Consider the following 22,900-nt stretch of genomic DNA (forward strand, 5'->3'; position numbering starts at 1 on the left):
ATGAAGTGTTTTTGGAAATCTCGAGGAGATGTTTGATCTGTAATGTTTGAGAATTAAAGCTTGCCAAATTGAGAATTTTGTTAGCATGTTGGTTCTTAGTGTTTTAAGTATTAAAAACTTTTAGTGTTTGGTTTCAAGTACTTTTCTGTCCGCTGTGGACCATGTTTTGGGAGGGTGGTGTCTGACCGGGATTGTGCGTGTGTGTCTGAAATGGGGCAGAGCACCGGTGCCAGCAGAGCAGGGTGACTGCGCTGGCGGCTCCCGAGAGGCGGTCGTCGTGGAGCGCGTGCACGTGGTGGCGCCTCGTGGTCACTCCGTGGTCACTCGGCGGTCGAGAGCCCTGACGGCTCTGTTAAGGGTGCTGAAGAGAGAAAATGAGTTTCTCAGAAGCTTAGTTGTTTACTCTGATGTAAAGTAGCTCAGGGAACGGGCCCAGCTCTGCTGTGGGCAGGCGTTGGGGACGCACAGGAGGGATGCGAACGTCCAGGGCAGCGTCGGCCTGCGGGAGGGCGCAGGTGACACTAGGGACCGGGAGGGGGCGCGTAGCACCGCTCAGCTCGCCCGTCTGTCCGTCTCAGGTGTTTAAGTTCATGTACTGCTGCCGCCTGGCTGAGATGGGGCTTGCGACGCAGGCCTTCCACTACTGCGAGGTGATCGCCAAGAGCATCCTGGCGCAGCCCCACAGACACTCCCCAGTGCTGCTCAGCCAGCTGCTTCAGGTAACGTCTTCCTCGATGTCGCTGCCCCCGCGCGGCACGGGGGGCCCCGTGGGGCCACGTGGTCACGCGGTGCTCGTGACCGGAGGCGCTTGGCACCGCCTGCTCGGCCAAGTGAAGATCCTGCGTGTTCTCGGGCAGGTGGTTGGTGTTTTGCAGTCCCGCACGGGAGCCCTTGGGGCGCCTCGTGCAGAGACTTGGAGGTGAGCCTGGACATGCGAAGGACCCCGCCTGCAGGAGGCGCGTGTCTCGAGGCGTCCTCGCCTCGCGCTTAGCGCTGTGAGGGTCCAGGAGCCGCAGCCTGGGGTGGGCCCCGGCTGCGGCCCTGCGGCCCCAGGCTCTCGGTCCGGAAGACGGAGACGGCGTGACCACCCTCCCTCCGGGGCCCGGCACCAGGGGCGCCGCGTCAGCGCGCTCCTCTCCACCTGGAGCTTCGTTTTTAGAACGTGTTCACGTGATACCAAAAATGTTTTTATTACGGGAACTTCGGGACGCATGCAGAAACAGGGTAATTCCGGACCCCTGTCTCCATCTGGCAGCTTCGGCCGTTACGGCGAGGTCGGGCGTGTTGGGCCCGTGCCCGCCTGCTGCCCCCCAGGGCGTGAGCGTTGCCAGGGCGGCCGGCACCTCGGTGAGTGCAGCTGGGCAGAGGCCGGCTCAGCTCCTGCGGGCCCGGACGCCGCGGGCCCCGTGCCGCTGGCTGGGCGGCCGGTGCAGAGGGCGCTCGCGCTCCCGGCGGTCAGGCGCGGGCCACGGGAGCCCGCCCGCCTCACGGAGGTCCCCGCGGCGGATGGGGCTGCGTCCCTGACGTGGCAGGCGCACTCGCTCCGCCTCCCGGTGGGCTTTGAAGGCACGGTGTGGCCGCCGTCACCTGTGGGAGGGAACAGGGTCCTCACCTGCGTGTGTTTCCAGGTCGCCTCCCAGTTGCGCCTCTTTGACCCTCAGCTGAAGGAGAAGCCGGAGGAGGAGGCCGCTACGGAGCCTGCCTGGCTGGTCCAGCTGCAGCTCGTGGAGAAGCAGGTCAAGGTGCGCTGGGCTCCGGTCGTGGAGCCCGACGGGGAGCCACGTTCACGCTGCAGGTGGCGGGTGTGAGCGGCTCGGCTCTGGCGGCGCCCGGTGCCCGGGAGGGGAAGGCGCTCCTGGAGCATAGCGGGTCCGCGGGGTCGGCGGCCGGCGTGGAGACGCCTGAGGTCCTTCTCCTTCAGGAGGGCACCGCGGCCTGGAGTCTGGACAGAGCCTTCCCCCCGCGCTGTCCCAGCTCGCCGTGCTCCGAGGCGGGGCCGTGTGGTGGCCCAGCGCCCGCCCAGCCGGCGGGCCTGGGCACCGACAACCGGCTGCTGGCGCCGCCTGTGTCCGGCGCTGACCACTCGGGCCAGGACGTGCGGCTACTGCCCTCAGGTGAGCCCGCGCCGCCCGGGGCACCTGCTTCTGAACGTGGAGCGTCCCTGTCTGGCTGCCCAGAGAGTCGGGCCGCCTGTCCTGCCGCCTCGGCCCTCGGCTTCCTCTTTGTCCCCCCTTCCTTGGTGAGCCCATTGGGCCTCGCGGCTTTAAAGGTCTGGCTGAGCAGGCGGGCGGTGCAGGAGGAGGGGGAGCTCCGCGGAGGCAGAGCCGGCCCTGGGCCGGGCGGCTGGCTGCTCGCCGCGGTCGTGCTGTGGCTTAGCGCCCGGCCCACGCCCTGTGCTGGGCTGGGTGAGGTCCTCCCCTCGGCCCTGAAAAGTATGTGTCCCGCTTCCCTAAACCAGTGACAGCCCGGCTTGGACGGTTGGTTCCTCGGCCCTCGGTGAAGGAAACGTGCCCTGCGGAAGTCACTGGAGTGAGCATGTAACCTCAGGCTTTCTCTTCTCCGCCGTCTCCTTGCAGCTCCACTGACGCTCCCCGATGGTCAGCCGGCCTTCCCCACCAGGGCGCTGATGTTCCCAGGACCACCCCCCGCGGGCCCTGTCGAGCTGGGCCCTGGCTGTGGACCCCCAGGGGCTGCACTTGGCTTTCCAGAGCCCCCTGGGCCTGATCCTGTGGCTCCGTACCCAGGGCCTGGCCTGCCGTCTGGCGCACCATCTCTCCAAGAGACTGACCATCTGCTCCCGGAGGCCGGGAGCCAGGACGCAGGTGGGTCTGCGAGGTGCCATGTGGAGAGCAGAGCTAAATTTGGCTTTGGCGTTGAAGGAGCTAACTGGTAGGAGAGACTTAAGTCGTTCAGACTTGGAGCAAAGTACGTCCCTTAGTGTATACCAGAAGTCCTAGAAGCTGATTGAAGATCAGTGACTTGACCTTTTGTTGGGACGTGAGGCGGGAGTGGGTGTCCAGGGCGTGGCCGGGGGTTGCCCGCCTGCAGCCTTTGTGGACGCACTGGGGAGGCTGTGACCCTCCTGCTGGAGGGCGGTCTTGTCCCTGACCGTCTGTCTACCTGGATGGCCTGGCTGGAAAAGAGAAACTCTTCTCGCGGGTTTAGGAACATTCCATTCGTGGTTTGTGAAGCCCGCATCGGGAGGCGGGGCAGAGGAGCTGTGCGCGTCTCCAGCAGCGTCTCTCGGCCGCGCCTGCTCCCTTTGCTGTGGGCTTAGTGGTGCCGCGGTCACAGGAGCTCTCGTTTCCCTTGACAGCAATGACGCCGCAAGAGGCACCCGGCAGAAACGCGCTGTCGGAGCTACAAGAGGATTTTGCTGGCAAATTTGCTAATGTGGTACTGTCCCACTTCTTTTTTGTTTTTTAAGCTATTTTTCATGAACTCCACTGAATAAGTACTCAAACTCTTTGTTCCTAAGTTGTAAATAGAAAGATAATACTTAAAATTATCGGATTATCTTTTGAATCGTTTCTTAAAGAGAAAACTTGAATCCTTAAAGTGTGAAGAGCTGATGAACACATTAATAGGGGGAAAGATGATTTAACGGAGTGTAAAAGTAGGTATTTTAAGGAGAAGAAAGGCTCATCTACAGTGAAACTACCTTGTCCATTTTAACTTTTCTAAAATGGAAAACTTCCCTGATTTCTGCATCTCTTTCTACGATAGAATTCGTAAAATTTTCAGTGGGTTTCTTAAAATCAAGATTCATTTTATCAGACATGCTTGATATCAGTACCACCTGGGTGTGCTGTGATCCCAGTGACGGTGGGAGGAGGGTAAACGTGTTTATATCAACTGCCTTCTGGAAGCTTCTTTACAGAGACCCTGCTCTTTTGGGGCATCTCATCAGCAGGCGATTGCTGTAGTTTAAACTCTCCTTACGTGTTCCACCGTTAAAATATTCTGTCCCTGTGAAAGTAAAAATGAGAGTTTAACTGTGTTGAAAACAGAGTCTCAACCCAGGGATAAATATTTTTTTAAACGCTTCTATCTTTTAAAACGCCCACGGCCACCCCCTCTAGCCGGTCTTCTCCTCGGTGCACATACGTATCCCGTCTCCTCCAGCCCAGCAGCCCCGTAGGATTCCCGAATCCGCCCCGTGAGCGCCCTCATGCTCCTAGAAGACGTTGCCCTTAAGCCCAGTCGGCCCCGGGGAAGCGGGGGCCGCTCTCGCCAGCCCTTCCTTGCCTGGCTCTGCTCGCCGTAGTGACGTAGCCTCTCGGTAGAGTCTTAAGAGCCCCTGGGGAGGCGCCCTCGGTGAGCGTGCTCCGTGTTACCTTGGGACAGGACTCCTCAAGGACGTCCCGGGGCTCCGAGTCGTCTCCGGGCTGGGGCGGCGCCGGCTCAGGGGCCCTGCAGCCGCCTCCGCCGCCGCCGCCCGCGCCCAACCTGAAGAGACCTGTCCAGGCAGCCAAGAAGGAGACCAAGGAGCCTAAGAAGGTGACTCGCGGCCCCCAGCTGGGCGGGGCCGGTGGCTGGGCAGGGGCTCGGCTCCCCTGTCCTCACGCCGAGGCGAGGACAAGGAATGTGTTTCTGTTTAAATGAAGCCGAGCGTGTTCCCGGGGGGCGGTAGGCGTGTGGTGAAGCACGAGCGTCTCTGTGTCCGTGTCCACGTGCGAGCGCGCCAGCTCAGAGCTGGAGCCGTGCCTGCCTCCCGGACGCCCGTGGGTCCGGGGCCCGTCCACCCCTCCCCAGAGGGTGCTCCCTGCGCTGGCCTCTGTCACCAGTGCTTGGGTTCGGCTCTTCCCGAACTTCACTTCGCGTGAAGGAGGTGCCTTCTCGTCATCTGTGGTATAGCGACGTCGATGGTGTGCGTACGCCGTGGTTTTATGTATCCTTTCTCCCGACGCCGGACATTTGTGGGTCTTTTTAGTTTGGGCTTATTAGGAATAAAGCCACACGAGCGTTCTCGTCTGTGTCTTTTGGGGGCAGATGCCCTTGTTTCTCTTGGGTGTGTCCCGAGGTCACAGGACAGCTGTGTGTCTGGCTTTAGAACGTCCTGCCAGCGCGTCCTCCTCAGTGGGTTTGCCAGGCACCCCTTCCAGCGGCCGTCCTCGCCCCGGGGGCCGCGTCGTCGGCCATTCTGCTGGGCTTAGTGACGCTTCGTTGTGGGGTTGTGTGCTTTGTCCCCTCCCCGTCCTCATCTGTGTGGGGCTGGCTCAGGCCTCCTCCTGTCCTTCGTGGGGTCCTCAGAGGTCGGCAGGCGTTGCACGTTGTGGACGCAGGTTCTCCCGGATGTGTGTGTGTGTGTGTGCACGCCTTCTCCAGCCCGTGGGCGGCTTTTTACGGCTACTGTCTCACGTAAACAAAAGTGTGATTCAAAACGTGCACGGGCCATGAGGTAGCTAGAGCAGGACCTTCAGGCGGGGTGTGACGTGCAGGGGACTGCTCCCCCCAGCACCGGGCCGCCCGCGCCGCCGCAGATCCAGAGGAATGGGTGGGGGGAGGGGGTGGATTTGCTGCTGCCTTTTGTGGTAGACGTCAAGTGCAGCGTATGAAGAATAAAGTCAGTGTCCCTGGAGCCCAATCTCTGCCAGCCTTGGAGCGCGAGGGCCTCTTCTTAGAGCCCACACGGACCCCCCAGCCGTCGCCACTCCTGCAGGGGGATGGCTCAGGCTGCTGATTTGTTGGCATTCAGACAGGAAAAGCTCCAAGAGGCAAAAGCCCTTCTAACTTTTTTTTAAGTGTGGCAAAGTATACAGAAAACGTACCACGTTAACCGTTTTAAGCGCCTGGCCCTGGAGCCTCAAGCGCACTGTCGTGCACACGTCCCGGGACTTTCTCGTCTTCCCAGACGGAAGCCCGGCCCCCCAGACTCGCTGCCGCCCGGCCCGGCCCCGGCCCGACATCTGCTTCCTGTCTCTGGCTTTGCCGCCTCCAGGCTCGGGGCCCGCGCGCGCGTGGGGCGCGTGGGGCGCGTGGGCCACACAGGCTCGGTCGGCCCTTGCGTGTCGGGCTCTTCGCGCTCAGCGCCACGTCCTCAGGGTGGTTCCGATGGTTTTTACGTGCAGAGCGGCGAGTCCTGGTTCTCTCGTTGGCTGCCTGTGAAGAAGAGGACGGAAGCTTACTTGCCAGACGACAAGAACAAATCGGTGCGTCCTGCGGGGGGGCCCGGGGGGGCCGGTGGGTCCCGCAGCAGCGCGTCCGTCTGCCTGGCTCCGGACGGACCTGAGCCGGCGCCTCGGAAGCCGCCAGGTTCTGATTTCTCATTCTGTCCAGCTTTTGCTACTGAGTTTTCTGTTTACCTTTCACAATCGTGGCAGATCGTCTGGGACGAAAAGAAGAACCGCTGGGTGGACACGAACGAGCCGGAGGAGGAGGTGAGCCGGGACCCAGGCGCTCGCTGTGGCCAGGCGGGGAGGGGAGCCCCGCCCTGGGCAGGGGTCCCCGTGGGCTCCGGGTCGGCGCGCAGACCCCGCAGTGGTCTTTCCCTCCGCAGAAGAAGGCTCCGCCCCCACCTCCAGCATCCCTTCCCAAGGCTCTGCAAGCTGCCCACCCTGGTCCTGGAGGGCCCCCCAGACCTGCTGTGAACATGTATTCTAGAAAAGCAGGTAACGACGGCCAAGCAGCCATTAGAGTTCACTTGGGTAATTTATTTGTCCTACGGACGGGCCAGAGTTCAGCGATGACAACGTGCCCGTGAGGTGGTAGTTAGTTTCCCACCAGGAGGAGGACTGGTTTTCTGAGCACGAGTCCCTGGCGGGGTGGGGGGCCAGCTCTCTAGAGAGTTCGGCGGTCCCGGGTGGACCGTCGTATCACCGGGGAGCTAAGGGCGGAGCAGATGCGATCGGCCACGCCGTGGTATGAAGTGGGACCCCTCACCCGGGCGGAAGCCAAGCAAGTGTGCCCCAGGAGGGGCCCCCCCCTTCCGGGCCCGGCCTCCCCGGGAGCGGAAGCCTGGCCCGCCGCTCTCCGGACACCAGGAGGACGGCGGGGTGACCTCGCTCCCTCTCCCCGTGGCAGCCCGAGCCCGAGCGCGCTACGTGGATGTCTTGAACCCCGGGGGCCCCCAGCGGAGCGAGCCAGCCCTTGCTCCCGCGGACTTCTTTGCACCACTGGCCCCACTCCCAATTCCCACACACCTGCTCGGACCAAACCCAGGTAGGCACAGCTCGGGAGCAGCTGTCTGTGTGCAGCTTCTGACCTTTGGCCTCTTTCTGAGAGCCTCTGGCCTTAATCTTCTTTTAAGAGGAACTAACTACTCACCCACATGCACAGCGCCCGAGGTTCCCCTGTGCTTGTCTGCCTGAGGACCTGGGTGCAGCTCTGCCCTGGGGCTGTTCCCTCTGGGCCCCAGAGATGGGGGGGAGGGGGAGGGGGAGGGGGTGGGGGTGGACGAGTGACCACCTCCTCCGCTGTCCCCTTCACAGATGCAGAGGAAGCACCCCCCGCCGAGGGGGCTGGCAGGGAAGGGCAGGCGCCGGCGGGGGGGCCGGCCAAGCCAGAGCCCGCCTCGGAGCCCAAGGTGAGCGGGGCCGGGGCCCCGGCTGCGGGTCGGGCACTGGGGATTTGCCCCCTTCCCCGACCCAAGAGGCGGCCCCGAGCTTCTACAGAGTCTCGTGTGCACAGAGCTTACGGTGTGGCTCACACGCGCGTTACCTAGTAGTTTTGTCTCGCTGAACTTTTTACAGGGAAGAGGGTTTTTTTGGAACGATCGTAACGTGTATGTGCACCGCGGTCGTTTGGAGTTTGGTCTCTGAGGTTGGGTGGACCTGGATTTCAGCCCTGGTTCTCCAGTAATTAGCTTTTTAAAGGTGGGGGGTCGCTCAGCGCCTCTGAGCCTCAGCGTCCTGCGCTGTGGACGGGCCGACGAGGGCGCGGATCGCAGGGCCGCGGTGGGGCTCGCGGCAGGCGCTCGGTAGGGACGCGCTGCGGGTGTTGGAAGAGCAGGTCCGCGCGGCACCTTTCACAGCCCCTCAGCACGAGTGCCCCGTGGGGTAGAGCCGGCCGTCCTGGGGGGTCCCGCCTCGGTGGGTGCCTCCGACGCACGGGCTTGGCAGTAGCTGGCCTTCCCTGCTGTCCCGGCAGGTGCCCAGTTCTGCGGCGTCGCTCCCTGGACCTGAACGGCCACCCTCCAGAGCGGACGGTTCCCAGGGAGGAGAGGTAAACGGCGCCCGATGAGCGCGTCTGCTCAAGGTCTGGGCTGGGGAAGCTCGTTTTATTGTCCAGATGGCTTCTTCCTTTAAAACTAAGTTAATGGGTAGGAAAAGGGCAGCTTAGAAACTTTCTAGAACTCAGAAAGTGTTGTATTCCTTAAAAAAGTCACGCTTGTTTCCGCAGAGTCGTTTGGGAGCTCTGGCTAGAGTGAGGGGCTGCGTGTGTGTTCGTCAGCCGGGCTCGCCCCTCTGCCGGGCTCTCCTGTCCTCGGTCCCTCGCGGGGCACGAGGTCTGGCCGCCTTGGGCCCAGGCCTGGGCAGACCTCCCTCCCCGCAACCAGGGGTCGTTTCCAGTAAAAACCGTACATGAAAATAGGAGTTTCAGGCTAACCCTGGCTTTTTCCCCATCGAGCTGTACTGATCCTAACAGCGTCATAGAGCTCTTTGCAATTAAACTGCCAGCTTGGAGCAGTGACATGCATGTTGATTTTTGTATTTGTCTGTATCTGTGTGTTCTTGCTGTTTTGTAGCTGTCGCGCTGTAGTTCACTGAGCTCGTTATCACGTGAAGTGAGCCAGCATTTTAACCAGGTACCTGTGGCTGGCCGTGTGCACTGGACGTGGATCTGAACGGGCTTGTCTGTCTTTCCTTTGAGGTCGCTGTGCCCCTGGCCACTGACATTGTCACCTCCCAGCCATCACATGCCTGAGGATGCCGTGTCCCTTTCTTTAGAAGTTTTTAAAGGGTGGTGTTGAGTAGCCAGGCACGTCAACAACCGAACCGACCCCGAGAAGCTCGTAGTGAACGAACAAGTTCTGTGGTTGGGCTCTTTCTGAAGTGGTTTTTTTAAATGACTAGCCGTAGGCATAGCCTCAGAGTGTGTGTGCGTGCGTGTATGTGCGTGCATGCGTGCGTGTATGTGCATGTGTGTGTGTGTGAGAGAGAGAGAGAGAGAGAGAGAGAGAGGATGCTCTCATTTGAAAGAGAGAATTCTGTTTTCTGATCAAGCACGAGAAGGTTTATTTTAGGCAGGCGGAGTGAGGCAGTGACAGCTGTCTGGGGTCCCTCTGTGTGGGAAATAAAGGAATACTTCATCTTCTCTGCGTATTGGGGCACTAAGCTTTTCCCTCGGCTTGGCAGAAAGGCTTCATGTGATTTGTTTTATTTGTGAATTGAAACGCTGGATTTTGCTGGACACCTGAGGTCTAAAGCAATCAAAAGCACCTACTAAGCGCTCACCCTGGCACTGAGTGCCCTCTCAGAGCTCCGTGCCGCCTCGTGTGCGTGCACTGGTTCTAAAGCTTTGTACTCCTCTGCATGTTGCTTTGGTTTTTACCATTTTTCTATGACCCATTAGATAATTAAATACAGCGTTGCAAGAAGTATCTTTGAGCAGCTTCTGGGGCACATTTGAAAGTACTGATATTATAAATCCTTTCTCAGAGATAGTACCTGTATTTGCAAATGAGACAAGTCGCCGTGCACTGTTAGTTGTTGAGGTGAACTCTCTGTGCTTCGCAGGCTCCCTGTGCTCTCGGCCCTGCAGGGGGCCCTCCCGGGGCAGCGGTGCCCTTCTACAACCCCGCTCAGTTTACACAAGTAAGTGCCCCTGCTGTCTCCCCGGGGCGGGTGGGAGCCGACGGGGGCTCCCCCAGCGAGACCCGGACTCGCCCGCTCGCCCCCTCCCGGCTCTGCTGCCTCCCTGGGTGGGGAGGCCCCCGCTAGCTCCTGCTGACACTGCTGTGGGGTGGGCCTGACTCCCTCCCCGATGCTGGCCTCAGCCTCCCTTCCCCTGGTAGCTCGTGACCTTCAGGCCGGGAAGGTCACGAATGCTTCCTTTTATTTCTTTCCCTCCCAGGCTCTGGCCTGTGGAGGATGGACTGGCCGCCATTCTGGGGAGCACAGCGGGGGCAGAGGTCTGTGGGGAGGTCTCGGCTTTCGGGATGCAAAGCCTCACCCGACCCCGGCCTGTCCCACGGCAGATCTGCCCTCACCGCCTCGTGTCCCCGGCCTCAGGCTGCCTCGGGGGACGGGCCTTCCTGCCCCCTGCACCTTTCCTTCATCCCCGGCTGCCAGCTGCTTCTCCATTCCACGATTTGGTCGTTGTTTTCTTCTCTCCTGTAACCTTCATCTTGTAGTTTATGCCTTTACAAAAACTCCTTGATCTTCATTTCAGTTGGCATTTTCGCGGGGGCAGGAGGAGGCGCCTGTGTTCTGCCCACGGCCTTCCCCTGCGCCTTCCCTTGCATCCCTCGGTGGCCGGCCAGACCACGCTCTCCCTGGGCTCTTTAGACACCCAGCTGTTGGAATCAGCCTCACCCCACCACCCTAACCAAGCTGCAGGCACCTTTAAAGGGAATGCCAAGATGTGCTACTGACTTGGTCCGTGACCGTGGGCTTGCAAACAGAACAAAACGAACAGAACATGCCTGTTTGCTGAGAGAACGGTCTGTTCTGGCTTGTTCCGCAGACCTGCTGATCCTTCCCCAAGGGCCTCCCCCCGCCCCCCCGCCGCCGTCGGGGACGGGCTTGCGGAGCTCAGTGCTGTCCTTTGTCGTTTCAGGCCTCTGCTGCCTCGGGAAGTTCAAGGATGGGAAGGATTGGCCAGAGGAAGTACCCAGCATATTGAGCTAGAATGGTCCCTGTCCTGGATCGGCATTTGGAGCCCTGAAGTGGTTATTCCACCAGGAGCTCAGACTGATTGCCTGCGACTCCCGTCTGCTCCCAAATGGAGACGGATGCAGCGATTCAGAAGTGATTTATGAAGTGTCGACAGCATTAATTCCACACTTTCAGGAAGCTGGATGAGAAGAGGGAATCTGTGACTTACTAGAATCTTCCGTCTGAAGGAATGATTTAAGGATCCAGCATTCACAGTCATTTGAGGATGTTACACTAAGTGAAGCTGGAAACATCTTGGCTACGGGAGGACTTTGCTTTTCAGTAACTAAGGCATCTCTCAGAACCTAACGGTGAATTATTGCCAGATAAATCCCAGGGGTCCTTTAAGATGCCGGAAGGAAACAGTGCACCTTTGACTCAGAGAGGAGCGCGGCGAGGGGTGCACGTCCAGAGTTGGTCAGCCCCCACCTTGCGTTGTTGAACCTGGAAGGACGCTTCGTCTCAAAGGGAAACATGGGCTTCATTTAGCAACAATTCCGTTAGGTTTGGAGAGCGGCCCTCGCTGCTGACGTGTGTTTATCTCCTGTAGCGAAGATGTGTCCAGCCTGCGTAATTTCCCGTGGCCTCACGAGGACCATGCCGCTTCCACACAGCCGGAGGGACTGGCTCTGCTGTCAACGAGGGGCGGCTCCATCGCTGGGACAGGGCCCCAGGGGCCTCGAGCTCTGATGTCACTGATCCGACTTGACAAACCAGTGTCGCAACTGTGGCTGATAAGTTTGGTTTGGATTTTTCCCTGTGGACCAGCTGAGGCCGTGTGTCCTGGCCCGCTTTCAACGGTGCAGTCCAGTTGTCTGGCTTCCTCTCACCATTGTGTCATTTAAGGAGTTGGTAACATCTTGAAGAAAGTGGCTTAAAATAATTTCTTGTGAGAAGCTCTGGAATCTGAACTTTCTGCACCGAGACCTTCCGTGGCTAATGTGCTGACTCAGCCTGTGAACCTGCACAGGAAGACCTCCTCCTGGTGGACTCAGCTTTAAGGCTTCATCGACTGTTCTTAAAACTGTTCACTTTCTTCTTCGGTCTAAGGAAAAGATTTAAATATTTAAAAAAAATCATTAGGAAATAATTTCTGTAGAACGCTGGTGGAACACGGTTTGTCGGGGCTTTAGTTCAAGGGTAGGGCTTGTGTGAGGGTGGGGTCCGCGCGGGCCGCTCTGGGCCACCTGCCGTCTAGGGAGGGCTCACAGAACGGTTTCCAGAATGTTTCACTGATACGTCCCTTTGGGAGAGGCCGACCTTGTCGACGGGCAGTCTCTCGCGTCCCAGGGTCAGCGCTCGGTGCAGTTCCTGGGCCGAGACCCACCTGGCGCTCTCGGCTTCCTCCTCAGCCCTGCCCGTCGTTCTCTGTGTTTGACTGCCAGCGACGTGATTCAAGAAGCTTCCTCTGAGGCGGGAGCTGCTATTTTTCCTAAATGCACATTGTTAAATAAAATATTTTGCGTTCTCAAGCCCTTTCACCATGTCTCCTTTTGTTGATTGGAAGCCCGTGGGGAGCCCCCGGCCTCACCCGCCCTTTGTTGATTGGCTTCTAGAGGCGCCCCGGGCCACTGCTTCCCGTCTTCTGCCAGACTCGCCCGTTAGGGGCTCCCAGGAAGAAGGGGCTCCGCTCTGATCGGCGGAGCCGCGGCGGGCGGGTCCGATGGGAAGACGCATCCTGATGGCAGTGACAATGAGGGCCTAGGGCAACGCTCTGCCTCCTAGGATCCCCTCTGCAGGGAAGGTCCCCACGAGACGGAGAGGAGAGCAGGGGCTTCTGGGTGCGGGGAAGACGGGCAGGGGAGCGGGGAGCGGGGAGCGGGGCGGACGCGGGGAAGGGAGCCGCGGTGCTCCTGGCGCCCACCAGGGGGCGCCCTCCCGCCTCGCTTGGCGCCGCTGGGTCCTCCGGCCGCCAGTGGCCGCTGCGGGCGCCGGGGCCGGGGCCGCCCTGCCCGCCGGTCGCCGGGGAGCGGCCGCCGAAGCCCGTGGGGCTGGGGAGCAGGCGGCGCCCAGAGGTGGGGGCGCGGGGCTCGGTGACCTCGGGCGGGGGTGCGGGAGGGAGGAGACCTCCGAGAGGAGTGCGGGGTGCGGGGCGGCGGCTCGGGGCCCAGGGGTCCTCGGCACGGAGTGACCCCTGGACGGGGGCGCGGAGGCCTTGGGCGGGGCTCGAGGACTGGGCGGGGCGACCCTGGGTTGGAGTCGGGGCGCGGGGATTCCCGGCGTGGGGCGGGGCGCGGGGGTGCCGGGCGCGGGTCTCGCCCCCTTCCCCACCCCCAGCCCCGCGGCTCCGCGGCGGTCGTTGCCCTGGGGAGCACGCAGCCGGCCGGCCCGACTCGCAGTCCTGAGCCAGGGGCCTGTGCTGGCCGGGCCGCAGACCCGCTCAGGGCCTCCCGCTCTCGGTGCGGCGTCTGCGGGCCGAGCGATGGTGGTGGTGGGCTCTCAGGTGAGCGAGGCCGGGCCGCCGGGCTCCCGGGGGAAGGGGTGCGGGCCGGGACCCCTGCCAAGGCCGTGCCTACACCTCGGGGGCGGGAATTCTCAGTGGGTCGCGCCCCTGGCTCCCCACGTGAGGAGCAACCCTGTCAGGAGGGTGGCTTCTCTCCTTCCCAAGATGCTGGGCCTTCACCCGCCTCCTAGGAGGCGGCGGCGGGCGGCCCCCACGCCGACGTGCTTGTTCTTGCTGGACTGCTGCTGACCTGTCTGCTCTGTCACCCTGCACCACAGCTGTCCTCCGGGATCATTAAATGGCATTGGGGCCCCGGTCGTGAAAGGCTAATCGCGTGGTTTTCCCTTAGGTACTGGCCGAGGACTCCAGACCGTCAGGGCTCCCAGCCATGCAGCAGCTGGCTCTGCTCCAGCTGGACCACCCCAGCCCCAGGGGGAGCTGCTGCCCTTTCTCTCCTCCGCAGCTCGCCCAGCGACGGCTGACCACGCATCCCTGACGCTGGACGTCTCCAGCAGCCCCAGGAGGAGCTGTCTCCCGTCTCGGCCAGGCTGCCCCCGGGTGTGAGGGCTGGCCCCTGGACTGTGCCGTCCAAGTTGGCGAGCCTGGGGCACTCAGAGGCCGCCCAGCAGCCCACCGCCCAGGGGCATCTGCAGCCTGAAGTCAGAATGCTCAAGGGGCAGCTTCCAAACACTGACGAAGACCTCGCCGCCCGCCCGGGGTCCCCGGCCGCTGACGACCGTCGGGGACCCGAGAAGAACCCAGTGCTCCCTCTGGACGCCCCAGCGCCAGTCGGCAACGAGGACCCCCAGGCCAGGGGGAGACCCTTCAGTCCGAAGCCGCCGCCGCTGAGGCCCAGGCTGGAGCGAGCATTGTCCCTGGATGAGAAGGGCTGGAGGAAGAGGCGTTTTCGAACCAGCCGTGAGGACCTGGCCGCGAGGAATGGGGCCAGCCCCTCCGGGGGCTCCCTGCAGGACGAGGCCCCCGGGACCGCCGCCCGCAGTGGCTCCCCGCCCTGCCTGAGCACCTCCCTGCAGGAGATCCCCACGACCCGCAGGGCCCCGGGCAGCGGAGGCCCCTCCTCGCGGGGTAACTGTCTCTCCGGGACGATCAGCACTTCCCTGGACCCCCTGCACCGGGACGGGGCCTCGGCCGGGAGCGCCCCCCGGCTGGCCAGCCTGCTTCCCCCGCGTCCGCTGCCCGCCATGGACTGGGACGTCGCCTCCGACGCCCTGCGGACAGCCAACAAGGTGGACTGGGGCCACGCGGATTACCAGGTGCGGCGGCAGGCCAGGCTGTTCCGGGCCCACAGCAGCCTGGGCCCCGGCCGGCCCCCGAGCCCCCTGGCCCGTGACGACTGCTCCCTGCACTCGGCCAGGTCCACCTTCAGCCTCCTGGTGCCCATTCGCACCAAGGACGTCCGCAGCAGGTAGGGCCTCGGGGGCGGGCGGCGGCGTGCCCTGCGTCCGTGGCCTTCCTTGGCCTTCGGCAGCCCCGTGAGAACCACGGGAAGCCTCCCCTGAAAGCGTGTGAGGCGCTGCAGCGGGTCTCCCTCCCCCGACCCCCGTCTCCCAGGCCCTCCCCAGCTTTTCTTTTGCGTCTCAGCCCCACAGGCCCCGGGAAGCGGGTGGTGGGGTACGCCGGTCCCTCTGCGCACCGGGCGGCCCCGTTTTCCTTCCCGTTTCCTGCTCCGTCAGGGACAGCCTTCCTCCACGTGTGCAGGTCGGCCCAGGACTCCGGGGTGGGTCGGGGAACCCGCGTCCACGTAGCCGCCTTGATCAGGACCAGCGTTCAGCCGGCTGTGCCCTGTGCACGTGCCGGCACTTTTCCAGGACGGAGAGCTGGACCCGGGTGGGGGCCCCAGTGACTGCGGCTGGGCTGCCCCAAGGGGAGGCTCCCCCGGGCCCACCTCTGGTGGGGAGGGGCGCAGGCAGAGCCCAACTCGCGCACTCTGCTCTCAGGAGCGCCCCGGGATTTCTCCGCGTTCGGGGCTCGGTCTGCCGAGGGCTGCCCAGCAGTCCCCACCCCCGCCCCGCCCCATCCACGGGCAAGGAGGAGGGGTCTCGCATCTCGGAGGACGCTGGGCTTCCGGGCCTCAGGGGGCTTGAATAACTAGTCCGTCTTGACTTCTTTATAGTTTGAAGGGGGGTGGGTGCCACCCAGCCACCCGGCTCCCATCTCACACCTCTGCCCACCGTGAGGGCTCCCCAGGACCGGGGCGGGGGTCCCAGGCGCTGCTGAGCCCGACCCAGCCGCGCCCCCCAGCTCGCTCCTGACCCATTGTCTCTGGGAGCCTGGTGTCGGGCCACGCTGCGCAGCCCGGAAGTCCATCCCACGCTCTCGCCGACCCCCGGCCCTGTCCGTGCTCAGCCTGGCCGCCGACCGCTGGCTCTCACGGCCCCTGCCGCACCGGCCGGGGTGGCTGGGCGGCTTGTTTGAAGCACGCATCGGGCCGCGGCCCTGACTTGGGGGCCCCACGCCACCTGCTCCCTGCCGGGGCGCCCGAGGCCCCGGGAGGGCGGGGGGAGCTCTGTCACCGCCACCCCCCGCCGCACCCTCCCATCCAGACCAGGCCTGCGCCAACCCCCTGGACGTGGGCCGGGGACGGGAAGAGTGAGGCGGTCCCTGTGCTGGTGTCCTGGGGCGGCTGCAACAAAGCGCCGCCGGCTGAGAGCCTTCAGGCAGGACTTACTCTGTCCCAGTTCTGAGGCCAGAACTCAGAAATCCAGCTTGGCAGGGCCGCGCTCCCTCCCGAGCCTCCAGGGAGGGTCCTTCCTGCCTCTTCCAGCTGCTGGGGGCCCAGGAGTCCCCGGCTTGCCACCCCAGTCTCTGCTCCGTCCTCAGGCGGCTTCTCCTCTGTGTCTGTCTCAAAAGGACAGCGGTCACTGGATTTAGGGCCACCCTCATCCGGGAGGACCTCATCTCAAGATCCTTAACTAATTACATCTGTCTGCAAAGATCCTTTTTCTAGGAAAGGTCACGTTCGCAGATTCTGGGGTCAGGGGGCAGATGGAAGGTAATCCTCACCCACCCCCGCCCTTGGTGAGCCCAGCAGTGAGAGCCAGGCAGGTGGTTCCTCTGGCCGCCAGCCTCCCTTCCTGCACCCTCCATCAGCGCCGGGCACTGCTTTAGGGCAAAACGGGTTCCTTTGTTAAAGTAATTCGGCACGTTTCTCATTAAGAGCGAGATCTCTTCGTGCGTTTAAAGTGCGATTTCTCAGGGAATTCCCGGGTCGCCTGGTGGTTAGGGCTCGGTGCTCTCACTTCCATGGCCCCAAGAACTAAGATCCCGCAGGCCGAGCAGCCAAAGAAAAGGTATGATTTCTCTGTTCAAATTTTATGCGATTTATGTAGACTCTCCCGTTCTACAAAAATGAGGAGCACATCTCAAAGTCGGATCCCCGGCTTTTCTCTCACACAGCAGCCGACAGTGGGTTCGTGGGCTCCCCACCTCCAGACCCTCCGTGTGTCCTAGGACACGGGTCGGCGGGCTGGGCAGGCACTGTTTCAACCGTGGGAGCCGTGTGGCCTCTGTGGCAGTGCTCGCCTCTGCCGTGGTGGGTGGGAGAGCAGCCCAGGCCTGGCACCAACTGCGCGGCTGTGGGGCACAGACGCCTCGTTCAGGGAGGCCGAAGGGTGAATCTCAGGGCACTTTCCCATGCCACGGACTCCTGGTTTTTCCCAACCACTTAAAAGTGTAGGGGACCTCCCCGCTGGTGCAGGGGGTAAGGCGCCACGCTTCCAACGCAGGGGGCCCGGGTTTGACCCCTGGTCGGGGAACTGTGTCCCGCGTGCCGCCGCTAAGGAGTCCGAATGCCACACCTAAAAGATCTTACGTGCCGCAGCAAAGATCCCGTGTGCTGCAGCTAAGACCCAGTGCCGCCAGAATAAATAAGTTATCTACAAATAAAATAAAAGCGTAGGAGCGATTCTTAGCTTGCGGGCTGCACGCAGACAGTCTGGATCTGGCCCGGGTCAGGGCTGAGGACTGAGGAAAGGGACTCAGACGGTGCCCTTGGAGGGGCTGCTTTCTGGTTACGCTGCGGAAGGGGCTGGTTTGGAGAAGACGGCACTGCGGGCAGCAGTCGGCCGGTTAGGATCCTCAGCACGGTGGGGTGACCTCAAGGAGGTTCCTCCCTCCTGACGTACTTGCATTCTTGTCCTGCAAAGCTTGGTCAGGGTTTAAGAGTTTCTCATGCGAGTTTGTAAGGGCTGGATCCTGATCTCATCTCCTTCAAGGGGATTGGGGTCTGTTTGCAAGCTAGGGTGTAGGGATCTCTTAGCAAGTTGGAGTGAAAACAGCAAGTGAGACATTTCAGCTTGGATTGAGCCCGTCCATGGGTTCCCCTCCCTCTTTGGGAACCTGACCAGACACGGTCTTATCACAGGTCCTTCAGGAACAGTTTTCACGTGGTTGAAAAAAAAAAACCCAAGGCCGTACTAACATTCTTTCGTGACACGTGGAAATTACATGAAACTCAGCTTTTGGTGTCCTTCAATGCAGTCTCATTGGCACGTGGGCATCGGCCGAGGCTGCCTTCAGGGGTTAAGCGGTGACAGACCGACGGCCTCGAAGCCGAAGTCCCGCACGGCGCTCACGGAAGGAGCGGGTGTGAGACGCGGCCCTCCGCGCGAGGGCAGGACCAGAGCTGGGACTTGGCTGTGCTGTATCAGGGCCTCGCGGCGCTGTTCGAGACTCTGCACCATTTGCCTGCGTTATCCTATGAGAATCTCACAGTGGATTGAGCTTTCGGGTCCTGTGAGGACGGGTGTGTCATGGGCAGCCTTTTTACGAGCTCTCCCAGTGCTGTGGACGGCGAGGCAAAGGCCGGAGCCCCGGACAAGGGTGCACGTCCGCACCAAGTCTGCTTACCGTGCAGAAGCCCACCTCGACCTCTGCGGCCTTTCCGGGGCTTTGCCCTTGGCGGTTCCACAAAAAAACCCCAAATGTCACCTTTACGTCCTTTCCTCCCTGGAGGCGACGGAGGGAAGCCGAAAGCCTGCGGTGTTTGTAGCGCTGCGAACACAGCGAGTTTCCCTAGAGGGCAGGGCACCTCGGCACTGTGCTCTGTGCCGACCACGGGGTCCTGAGGGAATCCCAGCTCTGGGAGAGGAGCTCCCGCCCCCTGGGAGGTGTGTCCTGCTCCCGGCCCCTCCCTGGGCCCATGTGCTGAGACCCCCCACCCCCCGGCCGCCCCGGTTCAGTCTGTCCCGTGTCTGCAGGAGCTACCTGGAGGGGAGTCTCCTGGCGAGCGGGGCCCTGATGGGGGCAGATGAGCTGGCCCGCTACTTCCCAGACCGGAACGTGGCCCTCTTCGTGGCCACGTGGAACATGCAGGGACAGAAGGTAAGCGGGCTGCCCACCCCCACTCAGGACGGCGCTGGGTTCCCACTACGTTCTTCCTGCGTCCCCCCCCCCCGAGCCTCCCCGTCCCCTGGAGGGGCCTCCTGTCCGTCACACCCTCTCGCCCACCTCTCCACTGCCTGGTGGGGCATTAATGCTTCTTTTTGCAGACACACCGTAAGTATTTCTTTGGAGCAGTTCTAGGCTCCCAGCACATTTGGGGGGAAGGGGCAGAGATTCCCCGAGAGCCCCCTCTCCCGCACGCGTGGCCTCCCCGTGGCGATGCCCAGCACAGGGCCAGGCTGTCAGGGTGCCCCGGGCCACTCCTGGGTGCACCCTGTGGGGACATGAGTCCGCCGCTGCGCTCCTTTGCCACAGGAGCTGCCCCCGAACCTGGACGAGCTCCTGCTGCCCGCCGAGGCTGACCTGGCTCAGGACCTGTACGTCGTCGGGGTCCAGGAGGGCTGCTCCGACAGGTAGACTGCGCGCCCCTCCCCCGCCACTGCCGCCCCGCCCCACGTCTCCGGGAACAGCGGCGCAGGCCGGCGTTTGGGGCTGAAGCTGCTGTGACCCGAGACCCCCGTGGGGGGCGAGACGTGGGCCGTGGCCGAGCCTGGGCTGAACCGGGATCGTTTTCTTCTCCAACGGGGACTCGCAGAATCTGGAAGGAATGAGGTTCACCTTCTTGTAAATGAAAAGCTGCTCCAAGAGATGGTGGGGGCAGGGGCACAGCGCAGTGCGGTCCCGCGGGCTCCAGCCCAGCCCGTGCAAGGCGTCGCTCGCCTCTCCTGGGTCTGCCGGCGGCCCGGGCTGGGGGGTGGGGGCAGGGCCCCGACTGCGCCAGGCCCTGCCGGGAGGTGGCCTCCCTCCTGCCCCGCGGCTCTTACCAGGGGTCGGGGACCCAGCCTGTCACCGGGGAGGCCCCGGGCTCCCCCCTCGTGCTGCGCGCCCACCGTGCCCCTCCCCGCAGGCGGGAGTGGGAGACGAGGTTGCAGGAGACGCTGGGCCCCCACTACGTCATGCTGTACTCGGCGGCCCACGGGGCGCTCTACATGTCCGTGCTCATCCGCAGGGACCTCATCTGGTTCTGCTCAGGTAGGTGGCCCCGGGGGGCGGATGTGCGCGTGGGGGGCGGGCGGCGCCGCGGCGTGGGGCCCTCGGGGCTGCATCCGGCCCGCTCAGCCCTGCTCCCTCCGTGCAGAGGTGGAGAGCTCCACGGTGACCACGCGCATCGTGTCGCAGATCAAAACCAAGGGGGCCCTGGGCGTCAGCTTCACCTTTTTCGGCACCTCCCTCCTCTTCATCACGTCCCACTTCACGTGTAAGTCCCTCGCCCCCGGACCCCCAGACCGCCTGGTGGCGAGGGTCACGGTGCAGACGCTGTGTGATCAGAGCTTGCTGGGGTTGGGGGGGGGGGTCTGCCCCCGACGGACCCCCAGGCGCCCAGCCCTGGGCTCGGAAACCTGCCTCTGGAGAGGGCCCCCCGCGCTGTCCTTGCAGCCGGAGATGGGAAGGTGGGCGAGCGGCTGATGGACTACAGCAAGACCGTCCAGGGCCTGGCGCTGCCCAAAAACGTGCCGGACACCAGCCCCTACCGCTCCGACGCCGGTGAGCACCTTTACCTTCCGCCGAAGACAGGGCGGCTTCTGCCTTGTTCTCTGGAGGGTTAGTGGAGACGGGCTGTTCAGAGCTTTTGAGAATCGAGGTCAGAAAAGTCTGGAAGGTCGCTTGCTGACCGGAGCGAGGCCTGGCGCCTGCTCGCTGAGTCGTGACCCGAGACCCGTGACCGCGCGAACCCAGAAAGCTGAGCCCCAGCAGCGTCGTGGGCTGCCACCCGCTTCCCAGGGGGCCCCGGCCCTGCCGCGGGGAGCACTGGGCTCACGCGCTTTTCCACCCGCTCACGCCCCAGCGGACGTCACCACCCGCTTCGACGGGGTCTTCTGGTTCGGAGACTTCAACTTCCGCCTGAGTGGCGGGCGGGCGGCCGTGGAAGCCATCCTGAAGCAGGACCCGGGTGCCAGCGTGCAGGCCCTGCTGCGGCACGACCAGCTCACGCGGGAGATGAAGAGAGGTGAGGCGGGGGGAGCAGCCGCCCGGCCAGGAGGCACCCGGGGGGGCGGGGCTGCCCCTGGGCTCCGAGCCGCGGCTCTGAGGTGGGGCCTCTGCCCGTCCCAGGGTCCATCTTCAAGGGCTTCCAAGAGCCGGACATCCACTTCCTGCCGTCGTACAAGTTCGACGTCGGGAAGGACTCGTACGATACCACCTCCAAGCAGAGGACCCCTTCGTACACGGTGAGCCGCCCGCAGGGCTGGGGGAGCGTGGGGGCCGGGCCTCCCGGGGGGCTTCGGCACGGGGACTCGTTCAAGGGCAGCCGGTCCAGCCCGGCAGCCAGACGGCCCCTGGGACCCTTCCCGCAGGACCGCGTCATGTACAGGAGCCGCCACGGGGACGACATCTGTCCCGTCAAGTACTCCTCCTGCCCCGGCATCAGGACGTCCGACCACCGCCCCGTGTACGGCCTGTTCCGGGTCAGAGTGAGGCCGGGGAGAGACAAGTCAGTACCCCCCTCACTCCCGGGCCCTGGGGGGTGGGCGCGGGGGTGGGGGGCCGCCTGGGAGCACGGCCTGGTCTCCTGTGTCCTGATGCCCCGAGGGGAGCAGGGTTCCAGCCGCCCCGCGTGGAGGTGGCTGGCGTAGGTCGTCTGAAGCAGGTGTCAGGTGAGCGACACGCCAGAGGGTGGGGACCTCGCCTGGACCCCTGGAGCAGCCAGTGGCAGCTGGGGTTGTCCTAGAGCTGCCGTGAGGCGGGCCTGGCGCAGGCGGGAGGGAGCGTCCCGCTGGCTCATGGCGCTGTGCTGCGGCTGTGCCTCCAGTCGGGGCAGCCGCGGGGACCCAGGCCTCGGCCCTCCCCACCTTCCACGTGCCGCCCGCAGCCAACGCCAGGAGGATGGTGCCCTCCTGATGGCTCTTTGCTCTCCAGCATTCCGCTAGCCGCCGGCAAGTTTGACCGAGAACTGTACCTGATAGGAATTAAGAGACGGATTTCCAGAGAGATCCAGAGACAGCAGGCGCTGAAGAGCCAGCACTCCAGCGCCATCTGTACCGTCTCTTGAGGAAATTTGCCGAAGGAGGACTGGTCACCCGCAACCCGGGAGGGTATCTGACCTAGGAACCTGGGAAGACGGAGGAGGCTGCCGTCCGGGAAGCTGATGAACCGCTGCCGGGGGCTGCCCCCTCCTCTGCGAGAGCCCGACGGGAGGCTCCAGGTCCGGCGCCCGCTGCTGAGACAGAACCACACGCCCCCACGGCGCTTCCCTGTCTCGGGGCGGCCTCCCCCCACCGCGGCCGCTGTCGGCAGGAGATGCCCGGCTGGCTGTGAGCAGCTCGCGTGCCCTGAAGCCAGTGGCAGAGCCCGCGTGCGGGCCAGGCACCCTGACCTCCGGATCTGCGGCCTCCCAGCAGCCCCTCAAACCCAAACCAAGAGCTGCCCTTCCTTGAGTGCCAGGCACGCCGCCGGGGGTCCGGTGACCCTGGGCCTCTGTTCCCACAGCACACGCTAGGACCGAGCCGAGGCTGGGATGAGGCCGGCCCGGCCGGCGGTTCAGGCCCACGAGACCGCCTCCCTCTCCTCTCCCGGTCCATTTGGGTCCATTTGCTTAGGTAACTTAAGTTAGCTACGAGCAGCATTAATGTTAAGTGGTGCGTTTCCCGGTCTGAGAAGCCGCTGGAAGCTTGGAATGTCACACCTTGCCAGCCTAGGCCGGCCCCCACCAGCCTGGATGTCTTTGTTTTCTTAAAGGGTTTAGAGTCTGTTACTGCTTTGTGTCTTAATCCATCTCGTAAAAAAAAAAATATTTAGGCTTTGAATGTGGGAAAAACTAGGGGCATTCAATCTAGTCTTTTATTTATTTTTCCATATTTATATTTTTAAATAAATGCATCTATTGAATCTTAAACTCTTCCTGGCCAAAGATTGAGTCCTAGAAAGAACCAGTCTGTTGCAGTGCTCTTGTAAGAAGAGGCTGTCAGTCACACCCCAAAGCAGGAAGCTTGGTCTCTCCTGGCCCCCCCCCACCCACTGCCCCCGGTAAGTGTCCGCTGAGAATGGGCTTTTAGGGAATAGTGAACACTTCAGACTTGAGTGAATCGTGATCAATGATGTAAAGCCAACTCCCACGAATACTGTTATCAAATTTTTATTCGCCTCCGTTTCCAAAATATGGAGTGTAAATTCTAAAGCAATACACACGCAATCTTTTGATACAAATGGGAGAAATTCCATTAATGAGAAGGCACAGCTG

General features: G+C 62.8%; 2 protein-coding genes across 13 annotated transcripts in view; both read left to right on the forward strand.

Annotated features, from left to right (window-relative positions):
- The window catches only part of SEC16A (SEC16 homolog A, endoplasmic reticulum export factor), a 33,838-nt gene extending 21,549 nt beyond the window's left edge, over nt 1-12,289 (forward strand). For 4 of the 9 annotated variants that reach the window (XM_067040265.1, XM_067040266.1, XM_067040264.1 and 1 more), the window contains 15 exons: nt 579-719; nt 1,629-1,742; nt 1,922-2,114; nt 2,577-2,822; nt 3,317-3,396; nt 4,348-4,500; nt 6,072-6,152; nt 6,324-6,380; nt 6,500-6,611; nt 7,024-7,161; nt 7,431-7,525; nt 8,089-8,163; nt 8,687-8,746; nt 9,678-9,755; nt 10,720-12,289. In XM_067040265.1, coding sequence (XP_066896366.1) covers nt 579-719; nt 1,629-1,742; nt 1,922-2,114; nt 2,577-2,822; nt 3,317-3,396; nt 4,348-4,500; nt 6,072-6,152; nt 6,324-6,380; nt 6,500-6,611; nt 7,024-7,161; nt 7,431-7,525; nt 8,089-8,163; nt 8,687-8,746; nt 9,678-9,755; nt 10,720-10,785 — 1,689 coding nt within the window. In that variant the 3' untranslated portion in view covers nt 10,786-12,289. The remainder of the gene's footprint in view (nt 1-578; nt 720-1,628; nt 1,743-1,921; nt 2,115-2,576; nt 2,823-3,316; nt 3,397-4,347; nt 4,501-6,071; nt 6,153-6,323; nt 6,381-6,499; nt 6,612-7,023; nt 7,162-7,430; nt 7,526-8,088; nt 8,164-8,686; nt 8,747-9,677; nt 9,756-10,719) is intronic. The other 5 variants (XM_067040272.1, XM_067040271.1, XM_067040267.1 and 2 more) reach the window with 4 other exon arrangements.
- Nucleotides 12,290-12,747: 458 nt separating this feature from the next.
- On the forward strand, nt 12,748-22,555 carry INPP5E (inositol polyphosphate-5-phosphatase E). 4 transcript variants are annotated; one of them, XM_059072889.2, is made up of 11 exons: nt 12,748-12,832; nt 13,610-14,686; nt 18,480-18,603; nt 18,979-19,076; nt 19,571-19,695; nt 19,802-19,921; nt 20,101-20,208; nt 20,510-20,671; nt 20,776-20,891; nt 21,018-21,154; nt 21,580-22,555. In XM_059072889.2, exons 2-11 carry the CDS (start codon nt 13,926-13,928, stop codon nt 21,710-21,712), a joined length of 1,884 nt encoding a protein of 627 aa, XP_058928872.1. In that variant the 5' UTR covers nt 12,748-12,832; nt 13,610-13,925; the 3' UTR covers nt 21,713-22,555. The 4 variants fall into 4 exon arrangements, with proteins under 4 accessions (XP_058928872.1, XP_066896418.1, XP_066896416.1 ...); XM_067040317.1 differs by having other exon boundaries at nt 12,749-12,832; nt 21,627-22,555; XM_067040316.1 differs by lacking the exon at nt 12,748-12,832 and adding an exon at nt 13,013-13,260.
- Nucleotides 22,556-22,900: the final 345 nt, after the last annotated feature.

The sequence above is a fragment of the Kogia breviceps genome, chromosome 8, assembly GCF_026419965.1.
Source record: "Kogia breviceps isolate mKogBre1 chromosome 8, mKogBre1 haplotype 1, whole genome shotgun sequence".
Classification (NCBI taxonomy): Eukaryota; Metazoa; Chordata; class Mammalia; order Artiodactyla; family Physeteridae; genus Kogia; species Kogia breviceps.